Source organism: Phyllobates terribilis, unplaced genomic scaffold (assembly GCF_046119375.1).
Source record: "Phyllobates terribilis strain yellow unplaced genomic scaffold, ASM4611937v1 Scaffold_2__4_contigs__length_985480577, whole genome shotgun sequence".
Taxonomy (NCBI): domain Eukaryota; kingdom Metazoa; phylum Chordata; class Amphibia; order Anura; family Dendrobatidae; genus Phyllobates; species Phyllobates terribilis.
Genome location: NW_027362762.1, coordinates 782,231,332 through 782,250,609, shown reverse-complemented (window position 1 = coordinate 782,250,609; position 19,278 = coordinate 782,231,332). Strand labels below are relative to the sequence as shown.

At 44.6% G+C, this 19,278-nt stretch overlaps 1 protein-coding gene across 6 annotated transcripts in view; it reads right to left on the bottom strand.

Annotated features, from left to right (window-relative positions):
• Positions 1-19,278, bottom strand: part of LOC141228990 (interleukin-5 receptor subunit alpha-like) — a 169,705-nt gene that overhangs the window by 50,084 nt on the left and 100,343 nt on the right. For all 6 annotated transcript variants that reach the window (XM_073667379.1, XM_073667384.1, XM_073667387.1 and 3 more), the window contains one exon: positions 10,977-11,118. In XM_073667379.1, coding sequence (XP_073523480.1) covers positions 10,977-11,118 — 142 coding nt within the window. The remainder of the gene's footprint in view (positions 1-10,976; positions 11,119-19,278) is intronic.

The following is a 19,278-nucleotide window of genomic DNA, read 5'->3' as shown; positions in this document are numbered from 1 at the left end:
TGGAAAAAGGCCTGCTGCTGGTGGAAAGGGGAATAGGCGTGTTGGGAAGGGAAAAAAAGGTTGTGTCTGTGGGGTAGGTGTTAAAGCAATGGTAACATCTGCAGAAGAAAGACCATCTTCCAGCCAAATTAAGATGTCTACTTCTTTTAGCGGACAATGCGATAAGATCCCTTTCTTACGGCCACGCCAATCTCTATAAATTCCAGATGAGGCACAAAAACAGCAGGTGCTTCAATGGATATCAAGAGCTCCTTTAAGTGGGCTCTTCTCCAACTCAACTTCAACATCACAAATACTCCAGTCCTCAGAGGTGTCACCCCATTCGCACTTGCTTCCTCACAGCTCCCAAGTCTCCAGCTGCCCATCTAAGTATGGGGTAGAACAGATGGTTGAGTCTGCAGAGCTGTTTACTCATACTATAGCCTGGGAATCAGAGGTCGGCTCCAGAGCTTCTGTGAATCCAGACGAGAAAATGATCTGCACTGATGCCCAGATCCAGGACCAGACGCAGAAGGTTCTGACCATAATGTCGACCCAAGTTCCCAAACTGTAACTCCTGTTGGTGGAGACAATGTGGAAGACGATGATGAGACTCAAATACCTGATTGGAGCGACAACTTTAGTTTTTTGTCAGGGCAGGAAGAGGTTGGCTCTGAGGACGACGGGTGTGATAACACACAGGGTGATGATGACGAGGTTGGAGATCCCACTTACTGTCAACCCACAGTCAGCCAAGAGATGAGGTCAGCAGAGGAGGTGGAGGAGGATGCTACTGACGACAAGGTCAGGTTGCACCTTCCTGGACAGAGACGTAGTACTGGAAGCACGTCAACAACTGCATCCTCAAACAAAACTCTGCCTCTGACCACAAGTCGTGGTGGCTCTTCAGGTCGCATGGGTGCTAAGCCTTGCACAGCCTGTGCATTTTTTCAGATCGATAAAGATGACCCAACTCGTGTTATCTGTAACATTTGTCATCAAAAGCTAAGTAGAAGCCAAAAAATCCATAGTTTGAGTACTTCATGCATGAACCGGCACATGGATATGAAGCATAAGTTGCAGTGGGAAGCTCACTGTGCTACAATGCGGCCTAGCCGGCCGGGCCAACCACCGTCTGCCACATCTTGTGCATCCGCGGCCTCTTCATCCTCTGTGACTGGGGGGACAGCAGTCACACCTGTTTTGTGACGCAGACCTGCCACCTCTTTACCCGCAACAGCCAGCGTGAGTGGCAGGTCATCATTTTCTTTGGAGGTGGAAACACCAGCTGGTGTTCAGCGCTGTCCGACATTGACAGCACAACCTTTGGATCAAGGCAACCTAACATGTCTGCCTGCATCTTCCTCACAGACCGGCAGTTTGCTGGGGACACCCTTCTCAACCCCGTCTAAGCACAACAGCCAGCCCTCGGTCCCTCAGATGTGGACAGGTAAAAGACAATTTCCTCCTAACCATGAGAAAACTAAGAGGTTGAATTTCACCATCTGCAAGCTCTTGGCTACAGAAATGCTGCCTTTCCGCCTGGTGGACACAGAGGATTTTCGAGACCTTATGTCCGTCGCATTGCCCCAGTACCAGATGCCCAGTCGGCACTACTTCTCAAAGAAAGGTGTGCCTGCGCTCCACCAGCATATCGCACACAACATCACCGCTTCTTTGAGAAACTCTGTGTGTCACAGGGTGCATTTCACCACAGACACCTGGACGAGTAGGCATGGACAGGGGCGTTACATGTCGCTGACTGGGCACTGGGTAACTATGGTGACAGCAGGACAAGGGGCTGCTGTCCAAGTCTTGCCGTCCCCACGAGTTGTGCATCAATCCTCTTTAGCTCAAAGTTCCTCCACTGCTTCTGCCTCCTCAACCTCCTCTCGGTCCTCCACCCGCGCCCAAAGCCTGTCTGGTCATGCCACAAGCTTTCTAACTGCGCAGAAGGGATCCTGCTCAACTCCTTACTATGCTGGCAGCAGGGCTCAACGTCATCAGGCGGTTTTTACTTTGAAATGTCTGGGAAATGTGAGTCACACAGCTGAGGAATAGTGGTCAGCTCTGGAGAACCAGTTTCATGAATGGTTGTCTCCACTGGACCTGAAACCAGGGAAGGCCGTGTGCGACAATGCTGCAAACCTGGGTGCGGCCCTTCGCCGGGGCAATGTCATACACGTGCCTTGTATGGCTCACGTGTTGAACCTGGTTGTCCAGCAATTTTTAGCCCACTATCCCAGACTAGATGGCCTTCTGCAGAGGGCATGGTCGCTGTGTGCTCACTTCCGCCATTCGCATCCCGCAGCTCAGCGACTTTCATCTCTACAGAAGTCGTTGGGCCTGCCACTTCACCGGCTAAAATGCGATGTGCCTACCCGGTGGAATTCAATTCTGCACATGTTGCAGCGACTGTGGCGGAACCGACAAGCCCTGGTGCAATATGTTCTGACGTATAGCCTGGGCCAACGAGATCCAGAGGTGGGGCAAATCACGCTGGAGGAGTGGTCTCAGATCAGGGACCTATGCACCCTTCTGCACAGTTTTGAAATGGCGACGAAGATGTTTAGTGCTGACGATGCCATTATCAGCATGACTATTCCGGTGATTTACATGCTGGAGCACATGTTAAACAGAATTCGGAGTCAGGTGGTGGCACAAGAGGAGGTGGAGGAAGTAGAGGAGGAGGAGTTGTATGCGGAAGGGCTAACATCTGCAAGGTCCAGACGGTCAGCAGCACCAAGGCGGCAGGCATGTGAGGTTGGGGGAGATGGTTTTACCAGGGAACATGGTAGCAGCCAAACTAGTGAGGAATGTGCAGGAGCCCAGGAAGAAGTGGAGGACAAACTGATGGAAGACTCATCAGATAAGGGAGACCTTGATCACATTTCTGTTGTGCGAGGTTGGGGGGAGAGGACAGAGGAAGGAAGCATGATTGTTACCTCGCCACCAACACAACAGGGACTTGGTGCTCCTGGATGCGCAAGACACATGAGTGCCTTCTTGCTGCACTACCTGCAACATGACCCTCGAATTGTGAGAATTAGAAATAATCCTGACTACTGGGTTGCCACACTGTTAGATCCCCGGTACAAAAGTAAATTTGCAGAAATTATTCCTGCCATAGAAAGAGATGCACGCATGCAGGAATATCAGCAGAGACTGTTGCAGAATCTTACATGTGCTTTTCCACAAAACACCAGTGGTGAACGTAGTGAATCTCACAGTTCCAACTTGCCAACCGTGGGATCGTCGAGTGTTCAGCACTCAAACCGTAACAGAAACACAGTATCTGCTGGTAACATCAATTTTGCGGAATCATTTCACCACTTTTTTAGCCCATCCTTTGCAAGGCCACAGGAGACAAGAAGTCTGACACATAGTCAACGCCTAGAGACGATGGTACAGGAGTATCTCCAAGTAAACATTGAAGCCATGACTGTGTCACTGGACCCTTGCTCTTTTTGGGCTTCCAATCTGAATAAATGGCCGGAGCTCACCACTTACGCCTTGGAGATCTTATCATGCCCCGCAGCCAGCATTCTGTCTGAACGTGTGTTCAGCGCTGCTGGTGGTGTGCTGACAGATAAGCGCACGCGGCTCTCCACTGATAATGTAGACAGACTCACGTTCATAAAGATGAACAAATCATGGATCCGAAACGACTTTTCTACCCCTGTGTCATCCTGGGGAGAGTAAAAGATGGATGATTTGTTAAAATCACCTCACCAACTGTTTTAAGCTTTCAAATTACTAATCATGTTTATCTGTATCTTGGCTGGAAAATAATTTGGGACTTGTAGCAGTGTGCAGTACTGATTCTATTAGGCCATCTATACTAAACTCCACCAGATTTAAAATTACTAATCATGTTTATCTGTATCTTGGCTGGAAAATAATTTGGGCCTTCTAGCAGTTTGCAGTACTGATTCTATTTTCCATCTATACTAAGCTCCACCAGCTTTCAAATTAATAATAATTTTTAGCTGCATCTAGCCCGGAAAATAATTTTGGGGCTCCTAGATGCGCAAGACACATGAGTACCTTCTTGCTGCACTACCTGCAACATGACCCTCAGATTGTCAGAATTCGAAATAATCCTGACTACTGGGTTGCCACACTCTTAGATCCCCCACACTCTTCGATCAACCTTTTCATTTTAATAAAGAACAAAAAAATGGTCATTTTTGAAATTATAAGCATTAGCAGGTTATTAGAAACTGAAATCAAACAGTTTTCAACTCAAAACTTTATTCTAGGTGATGTTACATTTGCACATAGGACCCCTTGTTCGAAAGGAGCTTCTGAATTCTCTCGTCCATTGAATTTGTCAGGTTTTGGATGGTTTCTTCATCAATTGTTTTGCATGATGATAGAATACCCTCCCAGAGCTGTTGCTTAGATGTGAACTGCCTCCTGCCATCATAGACACTCCTTTTGATGATGCTCCAGAGGTTCTCAATGGGGTTGAGGTCAGGGGAGCATTGGGGTCACACCATAAGTTTGTCCCCTTTTATGCCCATATCAGCCAGAGATGCAGATGTGTTATGTGCAGCATGAGACGGTGCATTATCATGCATGAAAATGATCTTGCTGCGGAACACATGGTTCTTCTTCTTGAACCATGGCAGGAAGTGCTGTTTGAGAAATTCCACATACATTATGGAGTTCATCTTTGCCCCTTCAGGGATCCTAAAGGGGCCGACAATCTCTCTCCCCATGTTTCCAGCCCAAAACATTACTCCACCTCTTCCTTGTTGGCGCCATAGCCGTGTTTGCATGGGGTGTCCATCAACCAGCCAACCTCCACTCCATCCATCTGGACCATCGAGCGTTGCACGGCACTCATCGGTGAACAAAACAGTTTTGAAGTCAGCCTTCATGTATTGTTTGGCCCACTGGAGCCGTTTCTGCTTGTGTACAGTGGATAGAGGAGGTCGACAGGATGGCTTTCGCACAGCTGCAAGCCTTTGAAGGACCCTGCATCTTGTTGTTCGGGGGACGTTGGAGGCACCAGCAGCTTCAAAAACTTGTCTGCTGCTATGACAAGGCTTTTTTGCCGCTGCTCTTTTAACCTGACGTAATTGCCTGTAGGAAAGAGTCCTCAATTTTCCCTTATCAGCATGCACACGTGTGTACTTTGAACCAGCTACATACTTCTTGATTGTGCGATGATCAGGATGAAGTGTCTTGGCAATGTTGATTGCAGTCATGCCTTGACATAAACACTCCACAATTTGTTGCTTCTCAGCAGCCGACACATACTTTTTCTTTCCCATTTTGGCAGAAAATGTAGGCTGCTTAATAATGTAGTCTTGCCTTTCATTGGACACACCTGCCAAACTAATTAGCACAGGTGTCTGCAATTGCTTACAGTGATATAAAGAGCTCTGACACACATGACCATCAATGAGTTTAACTGACAAACAAAAAAATTCTTACCTTATCACTCCTAAACACTTTTTGCATAATAATTTGGAACACCGTGTACATGTGCTTTTCCACAAAACACCAGTGGTTCACGAAGTGAATCTTACAGTTCTAACTTGCCAACCGTGGTCTGTATGGAGTTGTTCAATAAAGGGCCCAAAATTAAGATAATATAGACAGGAGAGGTCTCTATGAATACTAATTCTAAAGTATTTGATACCTTGTGAGGGCCAGGCAAAGGGAAAGTTGGACTGGATGGAATCCTGTATGGATTTGGGGAGGGAAACATCGAGGGCCTCAGACTTCGCTGCATTGATTTTAAAATTTGACCATGTAACAAAGTGATCTATTTCAGCCATAACAGCAGGGATGGATATATGTGATTGAGTGATATATACTAGGACATCATCAGCAAATGCAGACCACTTGTACTCGGTGCCTCCCACCTCAATCCACCTAATATTGGGGTTATGGCGAATTGATGAGAGCAGGTGCTCCGTCACTAGGATGTATAAGAGAGGGGACAGAGGACATCCCTGCCTTGTCTCATTGGTGATTATGAAAGGTGATGAAAATGTTCTGACGTGCCCCCTGGGCCTTGGGACACCCGGAGTCGGACCCTTTTTGGTGGATGCTGGGGGTTGTAGTCTCCGTGGCGGTGACCCGGTTCTGTGGCTCAGGGCGGTCAAACCAGTGGCGGAACTATTTATGTGGTTTTGATGTTTAAATGTCCAACTACGCCACCCGTGAATTGCGGTCAGAGTGAACCGCCGCTGCAGGGCAGACCGCTGAGGCTAGTGTTGTGGGTGCAGCAGAGCGTAGTATAACTCCCCACGGGAGGAGTATAGCCTCAGGGCAGTGTATGTGGAGGATGGGGGTGATGGTGCAGGGCAGCAGCAGTAACGACACGGAGTCAGTGATGCAGTCCAGGGCCTTTACTCACAGTTCTTATTATCCAGACCACTTCTGCAGGTAACAGCTGCCCACGTCGTACTGTGCTCACCAGGTGAGGGGCTCGGCCAACTCCCAGATAACTTTGGAGCGCTTCAGAGGACCCCCTTTGTGTGTCCTTTCTCTGGCCTTTCTTACCCCACCAGTGACCACGCTTCTGTCCGGCTGCCTCGGGCCTCCTCTTGGTAAACTTGGCGCCAGTTTCCCTGACCCTATGTGGTGCCTTCCTAGCGGGTGTAGCGAGGGGCTGCGCCACATAAAATGTCACAGCCTCCGGTTTCTAGCTGAGGGTCGTTTCCCGCCTCCACTAGTTTCGGGGACCGGTCTCCCCCTTTGGCCTGACCCCTCCATGCAGGTGGATTCGGGCATGCGGTGGCGACTCGCCCGTCCGCACCCCTGGGATCCCTTTGTTCCTCGTTCCTGGAGCCTTCTCCGCTCCTCTTCCTTCCTTCTCCCTCTTCCAGGCCTGGGCCTCTGTTACTAGGCCCGCTTACGGAGTAGAGCTTATGCAGAGCCCCTGCTCCCTGTCACTTCTGCTCAGACTTCTCGGCACTGAACTAATATGGTGCCCACCTTTTATACTCCCTTCTCAATGCACCCAGGAACTGCTTCCTCCCTGCTCCTGCACTACAGGGTTCTCCTTCCTCGGTGTTCCCTCTCCCCACTCCAGCCAGGGACAGGGACTGTCGTGCCCATCTCAGGGGCATATTGGTTGCCCTGCCCCATGGCAATGTGGTGTAATGCATGCAGGTGTCGGGGTCCTGATCCACACTCCATCCTTACCTGAGAGTGATATATCACACCTCTGGGTGAGGTGCAATACCTCTGTAGCAACCGAGCCCTCGGGGTGCTACAGTTCCATTTATCTTCAGCCTAGGTGACATATTGCGATACAGGGCCGTGATTTTGGCTATAAAAGGGTCCCCTAGACCCCTACCCCAAGCTTTTTAAGAGTATAATATATGGCGTGCCAGAAGGCTCTATGGAATGCTTTCTCAGCATCCAACGAGAGTATCTAATTACAAATTTTTAACTGCATCTAGCCCAGGAAATACTTTGTGCCTAGTAGCAGTGTCTGCTAGTCAGTGGATTATCCCAGCTATTAAGCAAGCTACACCACCTGTAGTTTGGACACTTAATTTTTTCAAAGGAAATGCTTCGGGCCCCCGGGATACTCAGTGAAGAGCATCGGAAGGCACCCCAAGGCACAGGGGCTGGGACTGGCGGTAGGACGCCTTGCGGTGAACCGCCAAGCTCGATCCTTATAAAAGCTTTTTAACTGCAGCAGCTTTAGTGGACGCCACTGGCGCTGGAATTCCCGCAGCTGCTGGCATCAGACTCGCCCTCCAATAGATCCTTGTAAAAGGATTTAAAGTGTACTCATTCAAATTAGAGAGACAATTTAAATGAAAAAGCTTAGACCTGCCTCCACCACAGGGGGGCTCGCTCGACCCACCAGCGGACAGGCACCAGTATTGGGAGAGGGGGGCTGGCCGTCAGGGTCCACCACAGCTCTGGCACAAAGGGCGCATGGGCAGGAACGGACTGGCCGTGTCGGCTTCGCACTTTTTTGGTTTTAGAAGGGCATGACATGCTTATATCTGTGTCTCCCCCTCCTTTTACTCCTCCACCTCTTTTCTTTTCGCATGACTATATGTACTTGTCACTTTTCCATGTGTTAGTTGTGTCTTCTGAGCAGTTTGTCAGCTTTTGGACACCTTTGAAGTGTTTTCTATGTGTTTTCTCTGTGTTGCTATGTGTTTTTGTTTGCCCGCCATTGGTTTTAATGGTGTTCGAAGGTATTCGTCGAACAGTTCGACGATCAGTTTGTTCGAACCGAACTCGAACACTACGGGGGTGGCTCAACACTACCAAGGATCACTTATGATGGGCACACTTTTAGGCAGTGACCTGGAAGTCAGAGATGCTTCCAGAGGTCTTCCCCATGCTGTTCCCATGTCTTTTCAGCACTGTATGCATGTGTCTGATGATGTGTCACACACCACATGGCCAGAGAAGGTTTTAAAATGTTAAAATGACATTTCTTGGTGAATGCATTTGTCTTGGTTGAAAGCAATTCAAAATTGCAAGAACGCATCAAAAACGCTACGTGTGAACATAGTCCAAGTTGTGGAGGAGTATTTTTGTTTTTGGTTATTTATTTTGCCTTCTATACAAGTCATTACCCTGGAAAGGATATTCATTATCATATTTCCCAGGAAAATCCATTTTGGTTTCGTTTTTGTATGTTTTATTGTGAGTCCGTAAAAGTGGCGTAATACTCTGACAACGTTGTTGACAGCAGTGACCTGGGAGTCAGAAATGCTTCCAGGGGTCTTTCTCATGCTGTTCCCATGTCATTTGAGCACTGTTCCCATTGATTTGGGCAATTTTTAGGTCCTCTGCAGAAGGCCGGGGGGAGCCGCCTGAAAAATGCTCGAGTTTCCCATAGACTTACATTGAGCTCGTTTCTCCGGTCGAGCACCTGAGTATTCCAATTTGCTCTACCTGAGCAACGAGCATTTTAGTGCTCGCTCATCACTAGTCATGAATGAAATTTTTTTTTTCCAATGGAGAATTACTTAGACCACACCCTGTACACTCATACACCTCAATGTGTAAAAATAAGTTTGCACTCTAGAATTTAAACTAGCGTTCAGTACTGTTTATTAGCTTTAAGTACTTGCAGACTAAACACATTATTTCAGCATAGAGAAGACTTAAATTACTACAGCCATTGACTTTGTTCTTGCTAAGAGAGATAAAAATATATAGTAGCTAAAATATCTTTAATTTCTTACATGATAGACTCCTCTGATTACAGCACCCATGGAATTGACTTAAAGGGGTATTCCCATCTGCAAGATTCTATCCCAATATGTAGAAGATGTAGCAATAATAATAATAATAATATTAGCAAATAACTTCACTAAGAAATGTAGTATAGTTCTTCTGATTCACTATGTCACTTACCCCATGTGCAGGTCATTGCAGTAGCTTAGTTATCCATGGTTACGACCACTATCAACTAAGAAACTAACTGTAACTATGAGTGGTTGTAACCATGGATACCTAAGCTACTACAATGCCCTGCACATGGGGTAAGCGACATAGCAAATCAGAAGAACTATACTACATTTCAAATTGGAGATATTTGCTAATATTATTAATATTATTACTATTATTGCACCTACTCCATATTGGGATAGGATCTTGGAGATGGGAATATCCCTTTTAAGCAGGTAATTATAATATAAGCTTGCATACAGGAATAATTTTGTTAATCTACCCCATATAGTGAGCGCTAAATTTTTTTTTACACTGTAAACTGCACATCAATGAGCATTACGGAATGTGTAATTTCTCCTATACTTCAGATACACAAATGTATTTCTTTTATTATAGATTGTCTTTCATCTGGGCAACTCCATTAAAGCGGTTGTTTTACCATGAGAGATATAGCATCTGAAACCAATGTAGTTAAGTAGTTCTACATGCCGGCCATTCAAGATACTCGATGGCAGCTACTTAAAATAGTTAGAGACACTGCATGAGCCTAGTGGAGAAAATTGAAAGGAGTTGCATAATTGAAACAAGATCTTTAACTCTGTCTTACATGGCATATATGGTAATCTGCAGGTTAATTGCCCCAGAAAGTTGCACGGCTGATGTACTGAAAGTGTAGCTCTAGGGAGAAAATGACCTTTATTCATCCTGGGAGCTGTCATCTTTCAGTCATACAGGCGTGCCCGAAGTGGATAAAGCACTTTTTAAGCATGTAAGCCCCAGCACTTTGACTAACAGCTCGCTTATCAGTTCATCAGTGCAAAGCAGGCTGTCAGTCAAAGTGCCGGTGTGTGCTTACAGCTGCCTCTCACTGCATCCTGAGCAGTGACTGAAGCCGCTCTGGGCATGCCTCTGACTGAAAGCAGACGGCTCCTAAAAGGAATTAAGTTCATTTACTCTTGGCAGTAGAGCTTTCAGTATTGGTGGCTGAGCACCTTTGTAAAACCATTAACCTGCAGATTAACCACATATCTGCTGGTTAATAGCATTATCGATGTGACAGGCCCTTTAAAGATGACATGTCACCAGGTCAAAAGAAACCAGTTCTTGAAACAAGAGAGGAAAAAAGTCAGCTCAACTTACTCAGACATTAGGTGCACAGAACAGCCGGCAGTGGCCCGGGAGATTAGCAGGAAAAAACAAGGAGTGATCCAGCATCCAGAATTATTCTTTAAAAATCAATAATCCTTTATTGAAAAAGTATTGTTTACACCAAGAGGGTGTTGCTCACAAGGTAATAATGCAGAACAGCTCAAAGAAGCGTCCTCAGAAAACCATTGTACCACATCCCTTGTCCCAAACCATATGATGGATTTAAAAAAAAACAACAACCTGGTATATTCAGGGAAGCAGCGGGAATAAAATAATAGTAAAATCTGGCCATTTTTACCTGCTGACAAGTTCTCTATAAATTAATTTATACGGTCGATAGCATAATACTTTTTGCATGGACAGAACAGTGCAATTTGTTAGCTAAAAATCTTGTACAAACTATTAACTAAATTTCGTCACACTTTATTGAATATATAATGACATGTAAAACTCACCTGGTGGGGCGTTGTAAATAAAATTTGCAGGTTTGCTTTGAAAATGGATGTTATTACCATCACAGAGTGCATTTGTGACCGACCCCTCCACTCTAGTATGCATACGTAGCTCTATTATATGATACTTTGTTGTCAGTTTTTGCTAAAAATAAAGAAAGAACTTCGTAAAAAATGTGATATTTAACACTACTAGAGTTGTGTACATTTAATCACAAACCCAATTCCATCGGCCACAACAGTCGTCTTTGACCATTAGATGGGAGCAGGATTCACAACTCTTCTTTTGATTGCTAGGCCCATGTTGCATCACGCCAAGCCGACTAAGCAAAAGAAGAGTTGTGGATCTCGGAAAGTAAGAAGAAGTAGTACTTCTACCGCCATGTAATGCTCAAAGATCACTGTCGTGGCTGATGGCATGGGAAGTGCAAATCAATTTGCACCAACTTTAGCACTATATAATTTCAATCACTATGACCTCAAGAAAATATAGATATCCAAGTAGATGGTTTACACTTGAATCATTATCCACATATATTATCATTATCCACAAATATTCAGTCTTGTTAATCACATTAAGGCCACGGCCCCACTATCAATATTTAGTCAGTATTCAGTCAGTATTTTTTTTCAGGAGTGGGAGCCAAAACCAGGAGTGGGTGACAAATGCAGAATTGGTGCACTTGTTTCTATTATTCCTTTTCTCTGATTGTTCCTCTCAAGAAGAGAAAAGGGACCTACTCAGATTTATATGGACTTTGAGGGTCCTATAAATTGGAAACTACAGAAAAGTGATGCCATTTTAAAAAACGCACCCCTCAAGTACTTCAAAACTGCTGTCAGGAAATACTTTAACCCTTCAGGTGCTGCACAGGAATTAATGCAAAGTCGAATGGAATTTTTTTTATTTAATTTTTGCTTTAAAATGTTTCTTTAGCCTCAATGTGTTCACTTTTACAAGGAATAACACAAGAAAATGGACCCCACAATTGGTTACCTAGCTTCTTATGAGCACGCTGATACCCCACATGTGGTCAGAAACCTCTGTTTGGATAAAGGGAAGAGATCGGAAGGGAAGGCGCACCAATTGAATTTTGAAAATTTGGCTGAAATAGATTGTGGGCACAATGTTGCATTTCCATGGCCCCTAAGGTGCCAAAACAGCAGAAAACCTCCACTGAATTTTAATGTAAACTTTTGACTTTGAAGTAAGTAATAAAAATGCCTTAAAACATTCTCTCTCCCTCTCATTATTCTGGCATTTGGCTAATATTAAAAATTATGGTAATTCTCCTAATTTACATAAAATGGTAAAGGTTTATTCTGATTTCATGTCAGATATTGAGAAAAACATGCATATGTGTCTTTTATATATACAGTAGTGTATTTAAACTTCTGGTTTCAACTGTATCGTGAAAAAGTGGACTCAACAGTTTGTTACCCACTTTCTTCTGATCGTGGCAATACTCCAAATGGAGTCAAAAAGCTCTGTTTGGACACACAGCAGGGCTCAGAAAGGATCATGCAACATTTGGTATTTGGATTGTAATTGCTGGAATAGATTGCAGACACCATGTCTCATTTGCAGCGCCAAAACAACAGAAATCCCCACAAGTGTCTCCATTTTGGAAACTAGGCCCATCAAGGAATTCATCTAGGGGTGTGTCGAGCTTGCTGAACCCGTAGATGCTTCACATAACTTTTTAAAATACGGAAGCAAAAACAAAAATTAAGGTTTTGTTTTTCTAAAATGTTGTTTTAACCCCAAATTTGTAATTTTCACAATGAATAATAGGAAAAAGTGGACGACATCACTTGTTACGCAATTTCTTCTGAACACGAAGATACCCCATATGTGGTGAAAAACTGCTGTTTGGGTACATGGCAGGGCTCGGAAAGGAAAGAGCGCTATTTGATTTTAGGAGCATACATTTGTCTGGATTAGCTTGTGAATGCCATGTCACATTTGCATAGCCCCTGACATGCCAAAACAGCAGAAACTCCCCTCTAGTGACCCCATTTTGGAAACTAGATCCCTCAAGGAATTCATCTAGGGGTGTACTGAATATTTTTAACCTACAGGTAATTCATGAAACTTAATAACATTTAGATGTGAAAACAAAAAATTACAGTTTTTCCACTAAAATACTATTTTAGCACAAAATGTATAATTTCCAATGGGGGTAATAGGAGAAAATGGACCCCATAATTTGTTGTGCAATTTTTACTGAATTTACTGAACTACTTGGCTTTTAGAACATAGATTCCATTTGAACAGATTGTGGGTTCCATTAGCCGAGTGCCTGAGGTGCAAGAACACCAGAAACCCACACAAGTGACCCCATATTGGAACTTAACTGCTTATGAAATTCATCTAGGGGTGTAGTGAGAATTTTGAATGCACAGGTACCTCACAGAATCTTATAACATTGGGATGTGGAAATCTAAAACTTTAGCAGTAAAAATGTAATTTTTTCATTTGTTGTAAATTTGTCACACAAGCGTTAATAGGTAAAACTTGACCCCACAATTTATTACGCAATTTCCCGAACACGGTGATGCCTCATATGCCATCAGAAACTATTGTTGGCCTCATGTTAGGGCTGAGATTGAAGGAGCACTATTTGGCTTTTGGAGCTTTAGAATAGTTTGCGGGGGACATTTGCTGAGCCTCTAACGTGCCAGAATGGCAGAAAAACCCCAAAAGTAACCCCACTGTAGAAATCGCACCTCTAAATGAATTCATCTACAGCTGCAGCAACTATTTTGTAACATCTATGGCAGGCTTTTTCTCTGGAGATTGCAAATATGCCAGTTTAGTGCCCATATATTGTGCCCCCATACAGTGTAGCACCCACATATACTGTAGCGCCCCCAATACATTGGCCCAGCTTGTGCTTCTGGAGACATGCACCCCGTATATTTTTAATTAGCTCTCCTTGCTACAATAATTCCAAACGTGGCCGCTTGCTGCAGCTTAGACACAGTGTGGCTCAGGAGGAGGGGGTCATTTTGATTTGGGAGTGCAGACTTCTCTGGATTTTATTTGAGGGGGTGGAAGCTGTATTGCTTTTTCAGAGTCTTTGTTTTTACCAGTAAAATGGGAACCCCTATAATTTTAGTGACAAATGATGGACCTGAGTGGGGGCTTTTTTTGTGCTGGATAAGTCAGGGTTTTTATGAGCACCATTTTTGGGGTACATAACATTTTTTGATCACTTTCAGGATAAGTCTGTGATCACATTCTTGCATGCTACATTTTCTACGTATACCCACAAAAATACAATCCGGATGAAACCCTTGATGGAATCACTCACTATGAGGCAGATGGAAATGTTTTGGGCTCCGTTTGCTGTCTGTTCTATTGGTATCCATCATTTCAGGCATTCACAGAATATCAACCACACTTGTGCGGTAAAAAGATGCCTAAAATGATGGGACACCACTGGAACAGAGACCAGACAGAATCCTAAGTGACTCCATCTGCCTCGAAAGTGAATGGATCCATTGGAGGTTTGATCTAAATCCCCTTTATGGGGATTTACTCTGAAATCCCAATGTCAGCGCTCAGTGGAGGGCACAGGAAAAGTGTGACTCGAGCCTTTACTTTTTCATGTAGTCCCATTGTGGGACATGTATATTTTTTACTTTGATCTCTGGTCTCACTCATTGCAGTACTCTTGTACTGCAATGCATGAGACCTATCAGTGTCTCACTGACAGAGCCAGTTAGTCTCTGCTAGAGATGAGCAATCATGTTTGAAAAATGATCGCCAATTTCAAATTCGGCACGTACATTGCACATTCGCATTCGTGATCGGACACACAAGCATTTTTACTTAAAATCATCAAAATTCAGTAAAAAGGCGGGAAATTACTGTGTTTCCACTACAGTATTTTTATCACTGGCTAGGATAGTGGTGCTGTATGATGAGCGGCGGGACATGTTTGATGAGGGAAAGGAGTGGGGACAGGTCAGAGGAAAGGCGTACTTGTAATATAATTTTTTTTTCTAACTTTATGTGTGCAAATTGCAGCTAGCCAATCAGGGTTCGTGCCAGTTAATCGGTTAATATGCAATGTGCCAACATGGTGGAATTCCACTCTGCACATGTTGCAGTGACTGTGGCAGCAGCAACAAGCCCTGATTCGCTATGTCATGTCGTATAGCCTGGGCAGTATGGACGTGGGCCATATGACGTTTTACGGAATGGGCACAGATTAAGCACCTCTGAACCCTTCTGCACAGTTTCAAAATGGCTACTAAGATAGTTAGCACTGACAATGCTGTCATCAGCATCATTATTCCGGTCATCTACATGCTGGAGCAGACTTTGAATAGCCTGCGGGAGGAAGTGGTGGTTCCAGAGGAAGAGGAGGAAGCAGAGGAGGATGTGGAAGGAATAACAGTGTCTCAAAGTTCCAGACTGTTGTCACACAGGCAGGTGCCAAGGGAGGGTGGATTACAGTGATCGAGCGGGGCTGGTGATACCAGACAAACTGTTAGTGAAGGTGCAAGAGCCAAGGAACAAATAGAGGAGGAAGATGTGATGGGCGAGCAACAGTCAGGAGATGAAGAGGATAATCATCCCCTCTCTGTTGTTGGCGGGAGGGGACAAAGGAAACAAGCATCAATATTACCCAGCCACCAAAACAGCATGGCCTTGGACCTCATAGAAGAGCCCGACATTTGAGTGCCTTCTTGCTGCACTATCTGCAACATGATTCCTGTATAGTTATTATTCGGAATAGTGTTGACTACTTGGTTGCCACTCTGTTAGATACACGTTTTAAGAGTAAATTTTGCCAGATGCTCCCCTCCCTGGAAAGAGATGTGCGAATGCTGGAGTATCAAAACACGCTTTTTCAAAACCTTAAGAGAGGTTTTCCATAAGACAGCAGTGAGGAACACAGTGTGCATCACAGTTCTGGACTTCCAACCTCCGGAACATCAATTTGTCAATGCCAAAACATTAGCAGCAGCAGTGTAGGTGGCAAAAGCAATTTCTGTGAGTCCTTTCACACATTTGTTAGACCAGCTTGTGCACCAGCACAACAGAGTACAAGTCTGACACATATTAAATGACTAGAGAGGATGGTGAAGGAGTATCTCGAGCTCAATATCAATACCATCAAGGAGGGTTTTGGACCCTTTTACATTTTTGTCTTCAAAAATGGAAGAGTGGCCAGAGCTCACCTGTCACACCTTGGAGGTTTTATCATGCCCAGCAACCAGCGTTCTCTCAGAACGTGTCTTCAGCACTGCTGGTGGTGTCCTGAGTTCTGATGGATAAGTGCATCCGGCTGTCCCCTGAAAGTGTAGACCACCTAACTTTCATCCAGATGCACAAATCATAGATCTCCAAGGACTTTTGCATCCCAATTGCAGACTGTACAGACTAGGCAATATTGTAGTTTTTAGTGTGCTGCATTGATCTCGCGTAATTGCAGTCTGTGATATCTTTAACGTGGCTTCTGTGCCTGCTATTGCTGCTGCTGCGGATGTTAATAATTTTTGGAAATGTGAAGACTCATGGTTGGGTCTCCAACTGCTGTGATGGCTGTAGTGGAAGAGATGTCGGTCCTAATTATACTATTTCTACTCTAGTGAAATTGATGTCACTTTGGTTGTGCTTGCCACTAATTTTTGGAAATGTGAAGACTCCTGATTGGGTCTCCATTTGCTGGGTTTGCTGTAGTGGAAGAGGTGTCGTTCCAATTATATTATTTCTACTCTACTGAAATTGATGCCACTTTGGTGGTGTCAGTACCTACTTTAGGGAAATGTGAACGCTCCTGGTTGGGTCTCCGTCTGCTAGGTTGGCTGTAGTTGAAGATGTGTCGGTCCTAATAATACTATTTCTGCTCTACTGAAATTAATGCCACTTTGGTGGTGTCAACTCCCTAATTTAGGAAAATGTGAACACTCCTGGTTGGGTCTCCATCTGCTATGTTGGCTGTAGTGGAAGAGGTGTCGGTGCCCATTGTACCAGTTCTACTCTACTGAAATTGATGCCACTTTGGTGGTGTCAGTCTCTAATTTAGGGAAATGTGAACACTCCTGGTTGGGTCTCCATCTGCTGTGCTGGCTGTTGTGGAAGAGGTGTCGGTTCCCATTATGCCAGTTCTACTCTACTGAAATTGATGCCACTTTGGTGGTGTCAGTCCCTAATTTAGGGAAATGTGAACACTCCTGATTGCTCTCCCTCTGCTTGGTCGGCTGTAGCGGAAGAGGTGTCTGTCCCCATTATACTAGTTCTACTTTAGTGAAACTGATGCCACTTTGATGGTGTCTGCCACTAATTTTTGGAAATGTGGTGACTCCTGATTGGGTCTCCATCTGCTGGTTTGGCTGTAGTGGAAGAAGTGTCTGTCCCCATTACACTATTTCTACTCTGGTGAAATTGATGCCACTTTGGTGGTGTCAGCCCCTAACTTTTGGAGATGGGGAGACTCCTGGTTGGGTCTCCTTCATGTGTGTTTCCTATAGCAGTAGACCTCCCAGACCGGCAGGCCTCCACTTACTTTCAGTCAACTACCCGTGTGACTATCCAAAAATTTTTGTACCGATACTAATCTATGAAACTGATTTTTCTGCCATCTGAGTGTGGCTGAGCATAAAACCAACTTGAGTTGTTGCATGTGGTATCAGAGCGCCCAGCAAAGGAGGCCTACACCAATCCCTCACCCACCTCATCTTAATTTGAATTTCAATTCAAAGCTGTAAATGCTGGCCCAGACCCTGATACCTCATGCGTGGCCCATGGCTCATTGTTGCTGTACCAGTATAAAATTTGTACTGTGGGTCAATGGAGGCCACTTTCTTGGTGTCTGCCCCTAATTTAATCTGTTTTGGCAGCTTCACGGCCTGTTTGAAGGTGTTGTGTATGCGTTTGGTGTTGCCTCCCATTGAATGCAATGGGGTTCATATATATTCAACGAACTGTTTGACGAATTATTAGGTGTACATTGCAGATTCGGCGATCGGGAACCGAACATTGAAATGTTCGCTCATCTCTAGTCTCTGCTTTTAACAGAGCCTAACAGGCCACCATACACTGGGGTCATCAGGTGACCTCAGGGTACCATGGCAACGATTGGCAGCTGCGATTACGATCACAGGGGTCAATCCTGCCATAGGGGGTCTTTTAACCCCCATTTAACCATTTAGATACCACTGTCACAATTGACAGCGGTATTTAAGGGGTTAATCAGCCCCTATCGGTTTCAAAACTGGCTGGGGCTGATACCGCAGGGGGTCAGCTGTCATGTACAGCTGTCTCCCATTGGAATTGTTCTCATGGCGGGGCACTATTCACTTATCACTGACCGCCATTTTAAAATGGTGATCAGGAACAAAGCCTTTTAATGGCAGCCAATTTAATCCGCATTGTATGCCATTAAGGGGTTAAACAGAAATGTATCACCAAGCATTATGATCTGCTTTTCATAGATTTACCAAAAAATGTTTGCTTTCAAATTTTTTAGGCAAAAAAATTAGTACAGATCTAGATTTTCAGTTCACCCAAAAGAGGAAAGCGGAAGGAAAACATGGAAACTGAAGTCATGTTAGGAAACAAATAAACCTTTAAAATGAATGGGTGTTGTAAATTAAAGTTGTATTTTTGTTTTTCTGCACCTGAAACTGGAGAAAAAAACAAAAAATGTGAACATAACCTCAAATCATGTCATATCTGTACTACAAAAAGAAAAAACCGACCCCCTGTTATCAGCACCTTTATCCATCCATCTTTCCAGGCCGGCTCCAGGTTTTTGTGGGCCCAGAGCGAAAGAGTCTCAGTGGGCCCCTTTAACACATACATTCATGATGCACAGATACAGCAGAGAAATATAGGTATACAACACAGGGCCCAGGTTGTCCCCTCATCCTTCACATATGCAGACATGCACACACAGTACGCAGACATGCTCACACACACTCACAGTACGCAGACATGTACACACACACGGTATGCAGACATGCACACACACAAGGTATGCAGAAATACACATGCGCTGTACGCAGACATGCACTGTACGCAGACATGCACGCACGTATGGTACGTAGACATGCACACACGCACAGTACGCAGACATGCACACGGTACGCAGACATGCGCGCACATACACACATGTACATGGTATAGAGATGTGCACACATACAATACGCTGACACGAACATACACAAACATACACAGATATGTGCACATACAGACATATGTACATATTTGAACACATCCTTAAAAACAAATGTAAAACAGACATTATAAAAATATATACAGTACAGACCAAAAGTTTGGATACAC